This window comes from Heteronotia binoei, chromosome 21, assembly GCF_032191835.1.
Source record: "Heteronotia binoei isolate CCM8104 ecotype False Entrance Well chromosome 21, APGP_CSIRO_Hbin_v1, whole genome shotgun sequence".
Taxonomy (NCBI): domain Eukaryota; kingdom Metazoa; phylum Chordata; class Lepidosauria; order Squamata; family Gekkonidae; genus Heteronotia; species Heteronotia binoei.
Window position 1 is genome coordinate 87678531 of NC_083243.1, and position 15925 is coordinate 87694455.

At 41.3% G+C, this 15925-nt stretch overlaps 1 protein-coding gene across 1 annotated transcript in view; it reads right to left on the minus strand.

The window, feature by feature from the left end:
* Positions 1 to 15925, minus strand: part of SMOC1 (SPARC related modular calcium binding 1) — a 256148-nt gene that overhangs the window by 21788 nt on the left and 218435 nt on the right. Inside the window, exons 9-10 of the mRNA XM_060262366.1 lie at positions 13697 to 13779; positions 8412 to 8517 (exon numbers count right to left, since the gene is read on the minus strand). Of these exons, the coding sequence (XP_060118349.1) occupies positions 8412 to 8517; positions 13697 to 13779 (189 nt within the window). The remainder of the gene's footprint in view (positions 1 to 8411; positions 8518 to 13696; positions 13780 to 15925) is intronic.

Sequence of the window (15925 nt, forward strand, 5' to 3'; positions counted from 1 at the left end):
TCACAATTCATTAATACAATCTCATAACAAAGTCAGGAATTCATACAAAGCCATATATAGCCATTCATAGCAGCTGAGCACATATATTTTCAAGAGAAGTACATATGTAATACACCCTTGGAAGGATTTGAGTGTGCTTGTATGTGGTCTTGAATAATTTTCTACAGTAAGAATTTTGGAAGAACTTCAATTTCCCCTCTTTGACAAAGGGATCTGAAATGGCGGGGCAAGTGTCAGTCGGCTTCGGGCTCCATCAGAGGTGGATCTGTGGAGTCTTCTTCAAATGGCCTTTTAACAATTATTATACAAGCACCTTTTTGCACTTAGCACTTTGTTATGAGAATTGTACTTCTCTTGAAAATATATGTGCTCAGCTGCTATGAATGGCTTTATATGGCTCTGTATGAATTACTGACTTTGTTATGTAGTCCTAAACTCTGTTCACGACCTGAGTTCAATCCCAGTGGAAGCTGGGTTTTCAGGTAGCCAGCTCGAGGTTGACTCAGCCTTCCATCCTTCTGAGGTCGGTAAAATGAGTACCCAGCTTGCTGTGGGAAAAGCATAGATAACTGGGGAAGGCAATGGCAACCCACCCCATAAAAAGTCTGCCATGAAAACTTTGTGAAAGCAATGTCACCCCAGAGTCAGAAACGACTGGTGCTTGCACAGGGGACTTTTCCTTTCCTATGAGATTGTATTAATGAATTATGAAAATATCACTATATTTAAAGATTTTTTTATTTAATTGCTAAATAGTGACTTTAATTGTTTTTGTAATTTCACCACGGTGGTTTTTTTGGTTTGCTATCTCCCCGTGATTCTCCTTTGTTATATTGTTTTAATTGAGTATAAAGCAGGAGTGAGAACAAAAGGGGCACATGGGCAGGGCATGTTTACACCTTTGGTAATGAAGGGAGTGGTGCCTGTGACAGCTCCCTGCAGTCAGGGGCAGAACTCAAAAGGAAAAAAAAACTCAGGAAAAGACCCACACCCTAATTAATCCCCACTCTCCCAAAGGAGAGAGAGAGAGGCAGTTTGCTTGCACTGCCCCCTCCAAAGGGAGAGATAGGGAAGGAGAGACAGCCTGCCTACCCACTGGCTAGTACCTCCTCCCTTGGGCTGTCAGAAGCGCAGGCAGCCTGGGAGCGCTTCCCCTCCCCTGCTAGTGACACAGAGTTTGGGCAGGCTAGGTGCTAACTTCCTTGCTCTGTGCAGGGTTGGCCTGGGCTCAGCCCTTCTGAGACTTCCCAGCACTCATAATGGCCAACCTGCCTCTGCCTAAAGTTGGACCCAATATCACTTTTCTTTCATCCAGGCTCTGGTAATGGAACTGAGCCCAGCTAGAAGAAAAGTGTCCAAGAAGAGCAGAAAGGATAAAAGTGTTAGGCACTGGGAAGGCTCAGCATTTTTCACCTGTTTAAAATTGGATTCCCCACCCACCTTATGATTGGGGCAGACCTGCACTTAAAGAGACAAGTCTGCCCTTATTGCTTTTATTTATTTAGAAAAATCTTATGCTGCCTCTAAACAGAATCTGTCCAAAGTGGCTTAGTCCTATATATTGTCTAGAATAGTGATCTAGTTTAATGGATTATCTTTTGTCTGTGTGCACAAAGAATTAAAAATGGGATTGTTTAAGGATGTGCATTTGGATATGTGCAGTCCAAACATATATCTGAAAAATACCTTATCAATATTTTGGGGATATATTTGGGTATCTGGGTAATATCTGGGATTCTTGGGAATATCAGATATTGGTTCCAAAAAAATTCTATTTAGGAAAAGCTGAAAATATTTGGGGCTGGCATTTTAAGTCTGCTACGCCTGCTTTCCTTCAATTTTACAAATGTGCTGGGCAATGAGAGGGAGGGGGAGGGAGAAGCACTCCAAGGTAATTGGATCAGATGTTAGAGGGCGCACTTCTATGCAGAAAATAAATACAGTACCAAAATATTATTCTTGCCATTGCCATAAAGAACGCCCCCCCCCCCCCCAATATTACTGGAACAAGAGATGTTAGGAAAGTTCACAAGTATCTCGATTTAAAACAAGCACAAGCAGATCCCTCCCTGCAAAATCTAAAATGAAGCAGGTGCCTGCTGTTATGGTGTTATGTTTCCTCTAAAGAAGAAATATAAAGGAGGTGGAGGGGACAGGAGTGCTAATCAGGGCTTTTTAAAAAGCAGGAATGCACAGGAATGCAGTTCCAGCTGACTTGGTGCCAGAGGGTATGCCCTAATATGCAAATAAGTTCCTGCTGGGCTTTTTCTACCAAAAAACCTCTGGTGCTAATGATGAAGGGTGTTCATTCTCCTGGGTTTACCACATTGGTTGTGGGTTCTGCTGGGCTTCTCTGGTTTGACACTGGTTGTGTCGGACTTGCCACAGCATCAGTGGCTCTGCTGGGATTCTCTAATTTGGCACTGCTTCTGTTGAGCTTGTTGGTTCTGTTTGCATTAAGAGGCTTTGGGCCAGTGGTTGCTCTTGTGTGTTTGGCTATTGGCTTCTTTGGTTGTTACCCCCCCCCCCAATGGGAAACAACAGAGATAAGTAGGATGGCTGAGAACACCATATTCTGTAGTCTATAGAATTTGAGCCTGTGGTCCAATTTGCTTGGAACTTGGGCAGTGGGTCTTTAGTGGACAGGCAGCACTAGATCACCTACAATTCTGGTGTACTTCTATTGAAAAACAGACACTTTAGCTCTGCCCCTCCCCCAATGTCCCCAATAAGAAATAATTGAACTCAAATCCTTCTGGAAAAAATGCATCCTGAAATGGTATTGTGGAACCCAAATGGCAGTTTTTAGTCCTTTTCTGAAATCAAACATGAAAAGTACCATTTTTAAAGTGTACATTCCCTCTGCTGCTCCCTCCCAACCATCTTCCCAATATAACAGCCCCAAGGGAGCAATAGCTCACACATATATTCATGGATGTTTTCTATTATATCAGACCAAATAACACCATCAGGGAGGCAATTTACACTGGGGAAAGGGCATGGGGGAGTAACAGCCTTCACCATATCTTATGGTTCTCCCTTCCTCTCATCAACCACTATTTAGAAAAGTATAATAAGAGAAGAGATCCAAGTAAGGAGCTCTAACATTCTGGCCTGTTAGTGCACATTTTAAAATGATCTTTGATTAGATACATCAATTTTATAGTGACAGTACTGAATTTGCATTTTTAGATTATGCTGAGATGTTTGTTTTGCTTTGATTTTTTTGTGCTTTATTGTTAGCCTTTTTGAGTTGAATTGTTTAAGTTAATTTATTCAGCCGGCTTGTCTTAGATAATGAATGTGAATTTCTATGAACCCTCTGAAGTGTTATGCATATGCTAAGTAGCACTATTATCTCTGAAAATATCAGCCATACAATAATCTTTTTTTAAAAGTTGGATACAACAATCTCAGCATAAAACTCTTTAGAAATGCCAGTTATGGTAGGTATAAATTATCTGGCAGGGGTTTCAGAAGCTTGCTGCCTGCCAAGTGAACATCTTTGGACAACTGAAAACATTTGTTAAAAGTCTCTGTGGAGTGACAATTTCTAGTCCCGCTATCAAGAGAAGAATTCATTCATGAAGGAAAGGGAGGCAAGGTTGCAGAGAGAGGCAGAAGAGAACAGAAGTGCCGCTAACCTCAGTCAGAAACAAAGCCTGCACTAACCACCATCCTATGCCTTCTGCCAGATTTATCAGAGTAATATCACAGCAGCTGATGCTGCTTAGCAAATACACAGATGGAGGGTAGTAGAGAACTGGATGCTCCAGTCTAAGCAGCTGGTTCACAGCTGCACATGCAAGTTTTACATCATTTGTATACAGCAAAACTTGTATTTAGCAAACTGAAGGCCTCATCTCTAGTAAACTGATATTTATTTATGATTTTTGAGATATTGTGGCCCAGTTCCTGCCCCCTGAACACTGCCGTGTAAGATACAGGAAAAGGAAATGGAAAGGTCCCCTGTGTAAGCACCAGTCATTTCTGACTCTGGGGTGACGTTGCTTTCACAACTTTTTCACAGCAGACTTTTTATGGGGTGGTTTGCTACTACGATAGCAAAACTATAGGATTTTAGTGTACAGCTGTGTAAATTAAAAAACCGCTAAGAGACACCATAAATTTTAAACAACAAAACAGTGTAATGTAAAGGTCAGTGGTGTCCTGACAGAGCTTGCACATAGAACTTCAAATAGACAAGAGCATGTAGCAAGAAGACATTAACGGAAGACAGTTCAAAAGCAGTCTTTCCAATCACCAAGGAGTGACAATTTTCCAGTATTTAGTTCATGGAACTAAAGAAGCCCTTCCAAAGACATCTGTTCTAGATATCAAGACGTTTCATCCGTCTTTCTTCAGTTTGGAGGCTTATTTATCACTGGAACCCAATCTTTACAATACATTCACAGGAGACCAACAAGGTTCAGAACATGTCTGTAAGAACCTGGAAATCTTACAGACATGTTCTGAACCCTGACATGTTCTGAACTGATGAACTAAATACTGGAAAATTGTCACTCCTTGGTGATTGGAAAGACTGCTTTTGAACTATCTTCAGTTAATGACTTCTTGCTACATGCTCTTGTCTATTTGAAGTTCTATGTGCAAGCTCTGTCAGGACAACATTGACCTTTACATTACACTGTTTTGTTATTTAAAATTTATGGTGCCTCATAGTGTAAGATACAATGGCTGTGGAGAACAACCACACTCACTACAAAAATCTGATCACTGCTCAAAGATACTTTTTGGAAGCTGATATGATGAGTGCCATAAGATGCTGAAATTAAATTTAATGCCTGATTCAAAAGTGGCTGTATTAACTTTATTTACAGAGCAAAATAAGAAATTGGCAAATAAATCATTAATATTTTTAAATAACAGCAAAATCCATCATATCTCAGCATTGGAAATCCACAACTTTAATTACAACTGATAAGTAGTATGAAAGTCTATGGAGTATAGCTTTGTTCCAGATAGCTTTACTTATCAAATTAGAGTAGCAAAGCAATCAATTGACTACAAATACTTTTTATACTGTTCAGAATGTATATCCATTTGCCAGCCAACACTTAGTAATTCTTTATCCTCCATCTAGTACTGTACTAGGGATTTATGGAAAGATGTGATTTTATAAGTAATGCATGTATTGTTGATAGAGCTGTGAGGAGAAAGGGGGGCTGCACCAAGGCAAAAAGAAGATGAAGAAACAAATTGGTGAGGAGGGAAATAGAATCGTTAATCATTGTACAACCCCTATGTATTCTGCGTACAGCTTCATCAGGGGGAATCTTTCATATTCTTTTTGTTTCTGTTCCTATACATACACTCTGTTTAAGTGTATATATGGGAACAGAACCCAAAAAAATCTGAAAAATTCCCCCGACAAAGCTGCATGTGGAACATGTAGGGGCTGTGCAAGCAAACTCCAATAGATGTATGTATAATGGGCACATGCAACAAATTACATGTGGATTTTATTTCCTGATACACAGAAAAGACTTTCATGGGTACATCTGTAAATTTGCAGATGGGGGTGGGAATCAAAAGCTGCTTCATGTTAATAATATAAGGCAAGTCCTTTAGTTCCACTGTATGTCAACAGAAGAGCATTCATATTTGAAAAGATGTGTAAATCACACTCTTGGGAGTTGCAATTGTCCAGAGCACCTGGGGACATATTTACCGCATGCTCTGTGGTAAGCTAGTGCCTCTCAAATATTAAAGAACAGCATGTGCAGATGTCATGAACCATCTTTCCCATAACATGCAAAGTGGCCAGCTAAATGACACCAGTCTTTTAGAACAGACTTCCCAGTCTTTACTGGGCCTGTGGACACCTTCAGAATTCTGCCACATTGTGGTAGAAACACTCACAAAATTATTGCCACAAAATGGCTGCTGCAGGAGATTGAGGTAGCCACAAAATGGCTACTATGGTGAAGACCCTTGTGCTGTAGTGTCAGCTGCTGCCAAAACAATGCTTTTAAAAATCTGCAGAGCCAATCACATCTGCCATGGCCAAACAAAAGCCTTGCTGGGCAAAAGCTCCATCTGGCCCCACCCAATCCTAAAAGTTTCTTAACATTTTTTACAGGTAGCAGGAAAGGTGTTGGCAGACACCACGGTCGGTGCCCATGGGAATCACACTGAAGATCCCCGTTTTAGAAACTGCAATTGTTTTCTTTAATTCCTTTTTTTTAGCAAGAAAGAAATAATGCAAAATTTGGGTTATGATCATGCTAACATGAAGCACACAGATCAGGGTTGCCAGATCTTACCTGGCTTCTGGCAGGGGATGTCCCTATGGTGCCATAAGAAGAAGAAGAAGATATTGGATTTATATCCCGCCCTCCACTCCGAAGAGTCTCAGAGCGGCTCACAATCTCCTTTACCTTCCTCCCCCACAACAAACACCCTGTGAAGTGGGTGGGGCTGGAGAGGGCTCTCATAGCAGCTGCCCTTTCAAGGACAACCTCTGTGATAACTATGGCTGACCCAAGGCCATTCCAGCAGGTGCAAGTGGAGGAGTGGGGAATCAAACCCGGTTCTCCCAGATAAGAGTCCACACACTTAACCACTACACCAAACTGGCTCTCCAAAAAGTTTTAATCCAAGTGCTAGATCAGCCCCCACGATGTGCCTGCCAAAGTGGCATCGCTTCTGGGTGATGTCATCAATCTGGACACATCAGGCACTGATGGAGCTATTTGGGGGTAGGGATCCTCCACTGGCCAGCTCCAAGTGGGCAGGTTGGAGGCTGGGAACCCTAACATAGATGTTTATATCAGAATAGTTCCATAGCATGAGAGGTCAAACAGATGACTGAGATCCTGTTAACTAAGGCTGCTGTTTGCCACATTTGAAAGCTTAAAAAGCTTTTTCCCCCCTCCCATTTTCACTCTCTGCTGAGAATGTAAGGTCAGAAGAAAGGTCCTTTTTGACATCAAGTTGTAGAAACCAGGGCCTTCATGAAATTAAAATATCAGCAAGTTGAGGGTTTATTTTAACATATGGACTTCCTCTTTACTTTTAACTTCCTCAGAATTTTTTAAGTCTTTCTAGCTTATTCTTAAGAGTGCTGTTTACAATGGCACAGAGACTGAAATTCAAATAACTAAGGATGTCAGATACTCTCTAGAGTTTTTCTTCACCTCTGACATGCTACATTTGATACAATAAAGCTACAAAAACTGAATTCAAGCCACTTTTAGCTTGGAATGGAAAATCCATTTCATAGTTACAGAAGGGGGGGGCTGGGGGGGTTGCCTGGACCTCATGCACACAAGCAGGATTTTATCAGCAGTACATAAATGCACTCAAGTGATGCATGTTGGATTTTCTGAAGTATCAGCATACTACTGAACTTCAGTTCACAGACATTTAGACATCAAGGTGATTAACAAGTTATGAATATAAAATTAAAATGTCTTGTAAAGAACCCGATCCTTAATACTCAATATAATTGGGTGTGAGATGCCATGCTCAGAAATATTTGTCTTGGGAAACTAATGCCTGTGTTACCCATTCCTACCCAACATCTACTCATTCCCCTCCCAATGTCTGATTGGAATTCTAATCAGGTCAATTCAATGGTGCTTACTCCCAAGAGAGTGTTTGTAGGATTGCACTATCACAGTGCAATCCTAGCAGAGTTACACCCATCTAAATCCATTGAAGTCAATGGTCTTAAAAGAATCCTCCCACAAGGAATGTGTGTACCTTGTTGCTATTTTCAGAAGTGTGTGATAGAGACAGAGAGAGAGTGAGAGAGAGATCAAAAAAGGTAAAAGGTAGTCCCCCTGTGCAAGCAGCAGTCATTTCCGACTCTGGGGTGACATTGTATCACAATGTTTACATGGCAGACTTTTTATGGGGTGGTTTGCCATTGCCTTCTCCAGTCATCTACACTTTCCCCCCAGCAAGCTGGGTACTCATTTTACCGACCTTGGAAGATGGAAGGCTGAGTCAACTTCAAGCCAGCTACCTGAAAACCCAGCTACCGCCGGGGATTGAACTCAGGTCATGAGCAGAGCTTAGGACTGCGGTACTGCAGCTTTAACACTCTGCACCACGGGGCTCAGAGATCAGCAGTATCTAAATTCTAATAATTAGTCTTAACTACCAGAAGATTTTTATCAGGCCTTTGAAGAGCAATGATTAAAGTAATAGGTAATCGGTTAATGTCTCATTTCATGAAGAGAGATAAATACTTTTCTGGTCCTTGAGAGAGTGAATGAAGGTGGCTATTGCAGTTTATTATAGCAGACTCTAGAGCGGAAATGTCCTTTTTGTATTTCTGTACTGGAATGAGTAAAAAAACCCTACAATTCAGAAAAGAAGACACAACCCCCCTACAGATCTTTGTTTCATTTTAGTTTGGCTTGCGTGCCTTTCAGACTCACCTTCCACCCCCAGCAGGTGCTGCTGAGTTAATGGCCTGTACCATGTCTGTTGTCAGAGCATCCAGTAAACTGGTAATAAATTCTACTTTCTTCCCTTCTGGGCAGCCTGCAAAAGGAAGAAAATGGTTACTTCGAAAATATCACAAAAGGGTCACATCTACACAATAGTGTAAGCCACCTCAATCTGGCTGTTATTTACCGCACATTTTGCAGAGTGCATATCATCAATATATCTAATTCTCAACATGGCCTAATCTGCAGATGTTTAAATCCAGAGACTGGAGATATGAAGAGACATATCTTCTTACAAGCCTTTAAAAAGCCTCAAGTTTGCAAAAAAAATCTGCAATATATATCTAAAAATGCACTGGCGGGTTAAAACACTACAAAATGATAGAAGTACCTTTAAGAAACAAATGCTCTCAGTAGCCATTGCTAGACAACCACAACAATAGTACCAACTTTCAAGAGGTGGGTTCTGTCAGTAAAAGGGAAGGACAGGGCACTTTCCAGGGATATATTGGCTTTTGAGGGAGAACTCATTGGAGCCAGGCCTGCCAACAACCATTGGATAACTTGTGACCACCCAACTTGAATTACCCACCCAAGACTGGCCATTTCCTCAACAACAGCCATCTCAAGAAAATCATTTGGTTTGGTGGCTAGATCCCTATTCTTCCATGGAAGCTTGCAAAGTGTCTTTGGACTAGTCGCATGCTCTCATGATGATAAAATAGAGGAGAGGAAAATTATTTAAGCTGCTTTGAGTCACTGTTGTGGAGTAAGGTGAGGTATAAATGAAGTAAATAAATCTCAATGTAGCCAAAGATGGGTTCAGATTTTTTTTTTTTTTTTTAAAAGGTTGGTGGGTGGGTAGGAAAGACAGAAAGAACCAGGGAAAATGTGAGAATATGGGGGTTGCCAGGAGGGAAAAAACAGCAAAAAGTGTAGGCAGGGGGGATATAGGGGAAAGTGAGATGACCCCCCCCCTCAAGTTCCCCAAAGCACAATTGTGCTTGGTGGCTACACTACACAACTGGCCCATAGTTTTAGAGGCTGCAAGGGGGAGGAAAGACCAGAAAACTGAAGATTGGGGGAGATAAAGGTAGGTAGGCTGGTGGGAGGGAGACTATATAGACTGTCAGGGAAGGAAAAACAGAAATAATGGAAAAGATTAATGAGATGCCCCACACAATCCTTGTAGGTCCACCACTTGTGAAATGTAGTGGGTTTTTTGTGGTACAAGTGTGCACCTCAGAATAATGGTGTTGTCCCAAGGGCTACAGATGTGCCTGCCTGTAAAGCCTTCTAGATCCTTGCAAAGAAATGTACATCTTGGATCCCAGAAATGTGAAGTCTGTCACTACTTCCATGTCTTTCCCTTCTATTTGCCAAAGAGTGATGGAGCCGGATGCCATGATCCTAGATTTATTGAAGTTGAGTTTCAAGCCTACTTTTGTGCTCTCCTCTTTCACCCTCAACAGGAGGTTATTTAGGTCCTCCTCACTTTCTGCCATTAGAGTGGTGTCATCTGCATATATGAGGTTGTTGATGTTTTTCCCGGCAATCTTAATTCAGGCTTCTGCTTCATCCAGACCAGCATTCCACATGATGTACTCTGCATATAAATTAAATAAGCAGGGTGACAATATACATCCTTGTCAAACTCCCTTTCCTATTCTAAACCAATCAGTTGCTCCATATCCCATTCTGACAATTGCTTCTTGACCCTTATACAGGTTTCTCAGGAGACATGTGAGGTGGTCTGGTACTCCCATCTCTTTAAGGACTTGCCACAGTTTGTTGTGATCCACACAATCAAAGGCTTTAGCATAGTCAATGAAGCAGAAATAGACGTTTTTCTGCTACTCCTGTGCTTTCTCCATAATCTATTGAATGTTGGCAATTTGATCTCTAGTTCCTCTACCTCTCTGGAACCCAGCTTGAACTTCTGGTAGTTCTAAGGCCCATTTGACTTCACACTCCAGAATGTCTGGCTCGAGGTCAGTGATTTCATTTTTGTGGTTGTCAAGGACATTGAGATCCTTCTTGTATAATTCTTCTGTGTATTCTTGCCACCTCTTCCTAATCTCTTCTGCTTTTGTTAGGTCCCTATCGTTTTTGTCCTTTATCACGGCCATCTTTGCACAAAACATTCCCTTGATTTCTCCAATTTTCTTGAAGAGATCTCTTGTCCTTCTCATTCTATTATTTTCCTCTGCTGCTTTGCATTGTTCCTTCAGGAAGGCCTCCTTATCTCTCCTTGCTGTTCTCTGGAAATCTGCATTCAGTTGGGTGAATCTTTCCTTTTCACCTTTGCCTTTCATTTTCCTTCTTTCCTCAGTTATTTGTAAAGCCTCATTAGACAGCCACTTTGCTTTCTTGCGTTTCTTTTTCTTTGGGATGGTGCTGATTGCTGCCTTCTGTACAATGTCATGAACCTCCATCCATAGTTCTTCAGGCACTCTGTATATCAACTCTAGTTCCTTAAACCTATTCTTCACCTCCACTGTATATTCGTAAGGGATGCAATCAAGGTCAAACCTGAATGGCCTAATGGTTTCTCCAGTTTTCTTCAGTTTAAGCCTGAATTTTGCAATAAGTAGCTCATGATCTGAGCCACAGTCAGCTCCAGGTCTTGTTTTTGCTGACTGTAAGAAGCTTCTCCATCTTTGACTGCAGAGTATATAATCAATCTGATTTCTGTGTTGCCCACCAGGTGATGTCCACGTGTAGAGTCGCCTTTTAGGTTGTTGGAAGAGGGTGTTCACTATGACCAGCTTGTTCTCTTGACAAAACTCTATTAGCCTTTGCCCGGCTTCATTTTGTTCTCCAAGGCCAAAATTGTTCGTTGTTCTGATTACCTTTTGACTTCCTACTTTGACATTGCAGTCCCCTATGATGAGGAGGGTATCTTTTTTGGTGCTAATTCTAGAAAGTGTTGTAGATCTTCATAGAACTGGTCCACTTCAGCCTCTTCTGCATCAGTGGTTGGGGCATAGACTTGGATTACTATGATATTGAGTGGTTTGCCTTGGATACAGACTGAGATAATTCTGTCGTTTTTGAAATTGTATCCCATTACTGCCTTCCTCACTCTCTTGTTAACTATAAAGGCCACACCATTTCTTCTACGGGACTCTTGCCCACAGTAATCGATGTAGTGATCCTCTGAGTTAAATTCACCCATTTCTGTCCATTGTAGTTCACTGATTCCTAATATGTCGATGTTCAGTCTTGCCATTTCTTGTTTGACCATATCCAGCTTACCTTGATTCATAGATCTTACATTCCACGTTCCAATACAGTATTGTTCTTTGCAGCATCGGACTTTCCTTTCAGCATCAGACACATCCACAGCTGAGTGTCCTTTCGGCTTTAGCCCAGCCGCTTCGTTCTTTCTGTGGTTTCTGGACTTGCCCTCCACTTGGGGAGGGATGGTGGCTCAGTGGTAGAGCATCTGCTTGGGAAGCAGAAGGTCCCAGGTTCAATCCCTGGCATCTCCAAAAAAGGGTCCAGGCAAATAGGTGTGGAAAACTTCAGCTTGAAACCCTGGAGAGCCACTGCCAGTCCGAGAAGACAATATTGACTTTGATGGACCAAAGGTCTGATTCAGTATAAGGCAGCTTCATGTGTTCTTTCCCAGTAGCATATTGGACACCTTCTGACCTGAGGGGCTCATCTTCCTGTGCCTTATCTTTTAGCCTTCTGTTACTGTCCATGAGGTTTCCTTGGCAAGGATAGTAAAGAGGGTTGCCATTTCCTTCTCCAGTGGATCGCATTTTTTCTGGGATCTCAGCTGTGGCCTGTCCATCTTGGGTGGCCCTGCATGGCATAGCCCACAACCTCACTGAACAGCACAAGCCCTCTCACCACGTCAAGGCAGCAATCTATGAGAGAGATTCTAGACACAGCAATTTTTAAACCACAATGATAGATCCAGAGAGCCAGAAGCAGTGTGGCTCTTTCCTTCCCCCATGTTCTGCAGCCCCTCAGCCAGGGCCGAATCTAGGGGGGGCAGAGGGGGGTGCTTGCCCCAGGCGCCGACAGAGGGGGGTGCCAAATTGGGTATGGAGTCCATTGTATTCTATGGAACCATAAAATAGAATGGCCTCTAGGGGGCATCATTTTTTTAATTTTGCCCCCCCCCCCTCAAAAAACATGTAGCTCTGGTCCTGCCCTCAGCTACTTGAAAAGCTGATATTGAGGCCCTTGGGAATTGTGTGGGATATAGACCAGGAGTATGTACCATGAGGGAAAAATGTGGAAATTGTAGGGGATTTTTGAATGAATGGAAGTGCACTTCATTTTTGCAACATAGGCTAGTTTGAAATTAACTCACAGGCTGATTCTGCACTAACCTTGCCCCACACCAGGCTTCTGTTTCTCTCCAGAGCAAGCTAACAATTTCGCATCAGCTGCTTCGCACTACCATTTTGCATGGGGAAAACCCACAATTTGCTATGCAGCAGTGTAAACCTGAAAAAACAGATTTACAGTGTGGCAAATTGCGGGTTTTCCCCACGCAAAAAGGCAGTGGGGATCAGCTGGTGTGAAATCACTAGCTTGCTCCTGAGAGAAACAAAAGCCTGGCACGGAGCAAGGTTAGTGCGGAATCAGCCACAGTGTCAACATTTGCTTTCCTGTATTCAAAGTGACATGACTAAATCCACACAAACCCAATTTCTCCTAGAATCAACACTATGTCACATATCTGGGGAATCTCTAGAGAACTGAAATGTGGGGTATTAATTGAAAAACAGATGATTATCAAATTGCTCTCCGTGCACACATTAAATTGCCTTCAATTGATTATAAATCAATAATAAAGTCGTATTAGAAACCAGTAGTCATGCGTGTTGGATTGAATGCCTGAGTAATTTATCAACCAAACTTGTGTCTTCATTTTTCCATGGTAAAAAAGTCTATACAAAATTTCTTGAATGAACGGAAGGTACAGTGGAAATGAGAGGAGCCAGGTAGTAGTCAGTCAACAGTGCTTTCTACTGTCCATATAAATGATGTATATATTTTAGACTTAACCTTAGATGGAGAAAAGTGATCTCTTCGCAGATATTTTTTGGGTTTGTTGTGGAATATAGTGATAAGAATACAAACATGAGAATAGATATAAAACCAAGCTGGAGCCCAAGCACTGAAATGCACTGGTTAGTTGTTGCTAGTGACCTCCCAACCATCATCCCACCTCTGTTGATCTTTTGATCTTGGGGATAAGCAAGACAGATAGTCCAAGTAAGACAAATAGGATTCTTCTCCATTCTGACCTGGAAGTTCCCGATCCTTGAATGGGTCATCAATTTCTGTGCTCTTTGATCTGGCATCACTTTCACACACGGGGGTCTCATATCTAAAAAATGAAGAGGTAAGCAATATGTTCTTAAGACATGAACTTCACATTCTTCCTCTCCTGTTGGAAGTACAATAGTCAGCTGGGCTTGTATTAGGAATTCTGCCCCCTGCAAGCACTAGTTCTGCTGCCCATTTTTAAAACCACCTGTGGGAAGCTAGAGCAGGTGTCACAGAATGGGGTGGAAGAATTGAGCACAGGAATGCTAGAGTAGGAAAAGCGAAAGAATGGAACTTAGAGGTGTTAGACCAAGAATTTTCTTCAGTCCTTCCAAGCAGTCTTCCCCGCAGGGCCAGTGTTAACAGCTGAAAAGGAATAACAACATAAGAAAAATGGAATACAGGGACAAAAACCGCACAAGACAGGTTCTAATGAGTCAGGTGGGCTCTGTCTGGTGGACTTTTTTATATTTATAATTATAACTATTAGTGCCTAGCTTTGGAATTTTTTTTCCTGATTCTTTGTAGTATTATGCCATTAAAGGTTGTGAATTTTTTTTGTGTGTGAGCCAGGTGAAGGTTCCCTGGACGTGACTCATTTTCCCCTCAGCTACCCAGAAGTCTGTGGGTGCCCAATTTGACTTGGGACCATAACACAATAGGAGGAAGGGCTCCTGCCTTTCCCCCCCCCTCTCATGGTATTTCTTGAGCCAAAATGGCCCTGAGAGGAGTGATTTGCCCATTTTGGATCAACATGTGCACAAAATACTGTACATATAGTTCTGAACTGGAGCAAATATCTTCCACCTGGGGAAGTTTGGGCTCAGGAAAACAGCATGGGAATGGAGGCAAAAAGATCCCCCCCTCCCCAAGCTGTGGTCCTGAGCCAAAATGACTTTTAAAATGACACTCCCTATAGTAGCTGTGTGGCTTCAGGGAAAGTGGATCAGATCTGGGAACTTTCTCAACTTACTGGTTAAAAAAGGACATGTGTTGTTTGAAGCTTAGCAATGCCTTGGCAGACTATGAAATTCTGTAAAACTCCTAGGGTTCCACACAAACCTCCCAATTCTCTCAAAAATGCAAGTGAATCAGAAATTCTCTCCTCAGCTGTATAGAACTAAGTTAATTAAATTAGCTCTAAGTTAATTAAAGTTAGATCTAAGTTAATTAATTAGCTCTAAGTTAAGTTAATTAATTAATTAATTAAGTTAATTAATTAATTAATTAACTTAATTAATTAATTAACTTAATTAATTAAGTTAATTAATTAATTAACTTAACTTAACTAAGTTAAGTTAATTAATTAGCTCTAAGTTAATTAAAGTTAGAACTAAGTTAATTAAATTAGCTCAAAAATGCAAGTGAATCAGAAATTCTCTCCTCAGCTGTATAGAACTAAGTTAATTAAATTAGCTCTATACAGCTGAGGAGAGAATTCCTGATTCACTTGCATTTTTGAGAGAATTGGGAGGTTTGTGTGGAACCCTAGGAGTTTTACAGAATTTCATAGTCTGCCAAGGCATTGCTAAGCTTCAAACAACACATGTCCTTTTTTAACCAGTAAGTTGAGAAAGTTCCCAGATCTGATCCACTTTCCCTGAAGCCACACAGCTACTATAGGGAGTGTCATTTTAAAAGTCAGAAATTCTCTCCTCAGCTGTATAGAGCTAATTTAATTAACTTAGTTCTATACAGCTGAGGAGAGAATTTCTGATTCACTTGCATTTTTGAGAGAATTGGGAGGTTTGTGTGGAACCCTAGAAGTTTTACAGAGTTTCAAAGTCTGCCAAGGCATTGCTAAGCTTTAAACAACACATGTTTAATTAATTAAATTAAATTAATTATTTAAAATAATTAATTAAGGTAATTTTAAGAGGAGCAATATGGATAGAAATATATATATGTAATCCTTTATCTTCTCTCCATTCCCCCATCAAAAGATTGCTTTTTACCAGAAAAACTAAAACAACTTGGGGGTTGTAATTTTTTTTGCAAAACAAGAGGAAAGGATTAAACACCACTCTATGCTCCTCTCCCCACCCACACCAGCCCCTTTAAAATCACAGCCACAGCAGATGGAACAAGGTATCCTACCCCAAGTCAAGAGGCAGAAGGAAACTCAGGGATGTATTGCACAATCATTCACTTACTAGCTAAGAGAAGAGTTCATATGCATAATTCCTTAAAACATTTATACTTAAAAT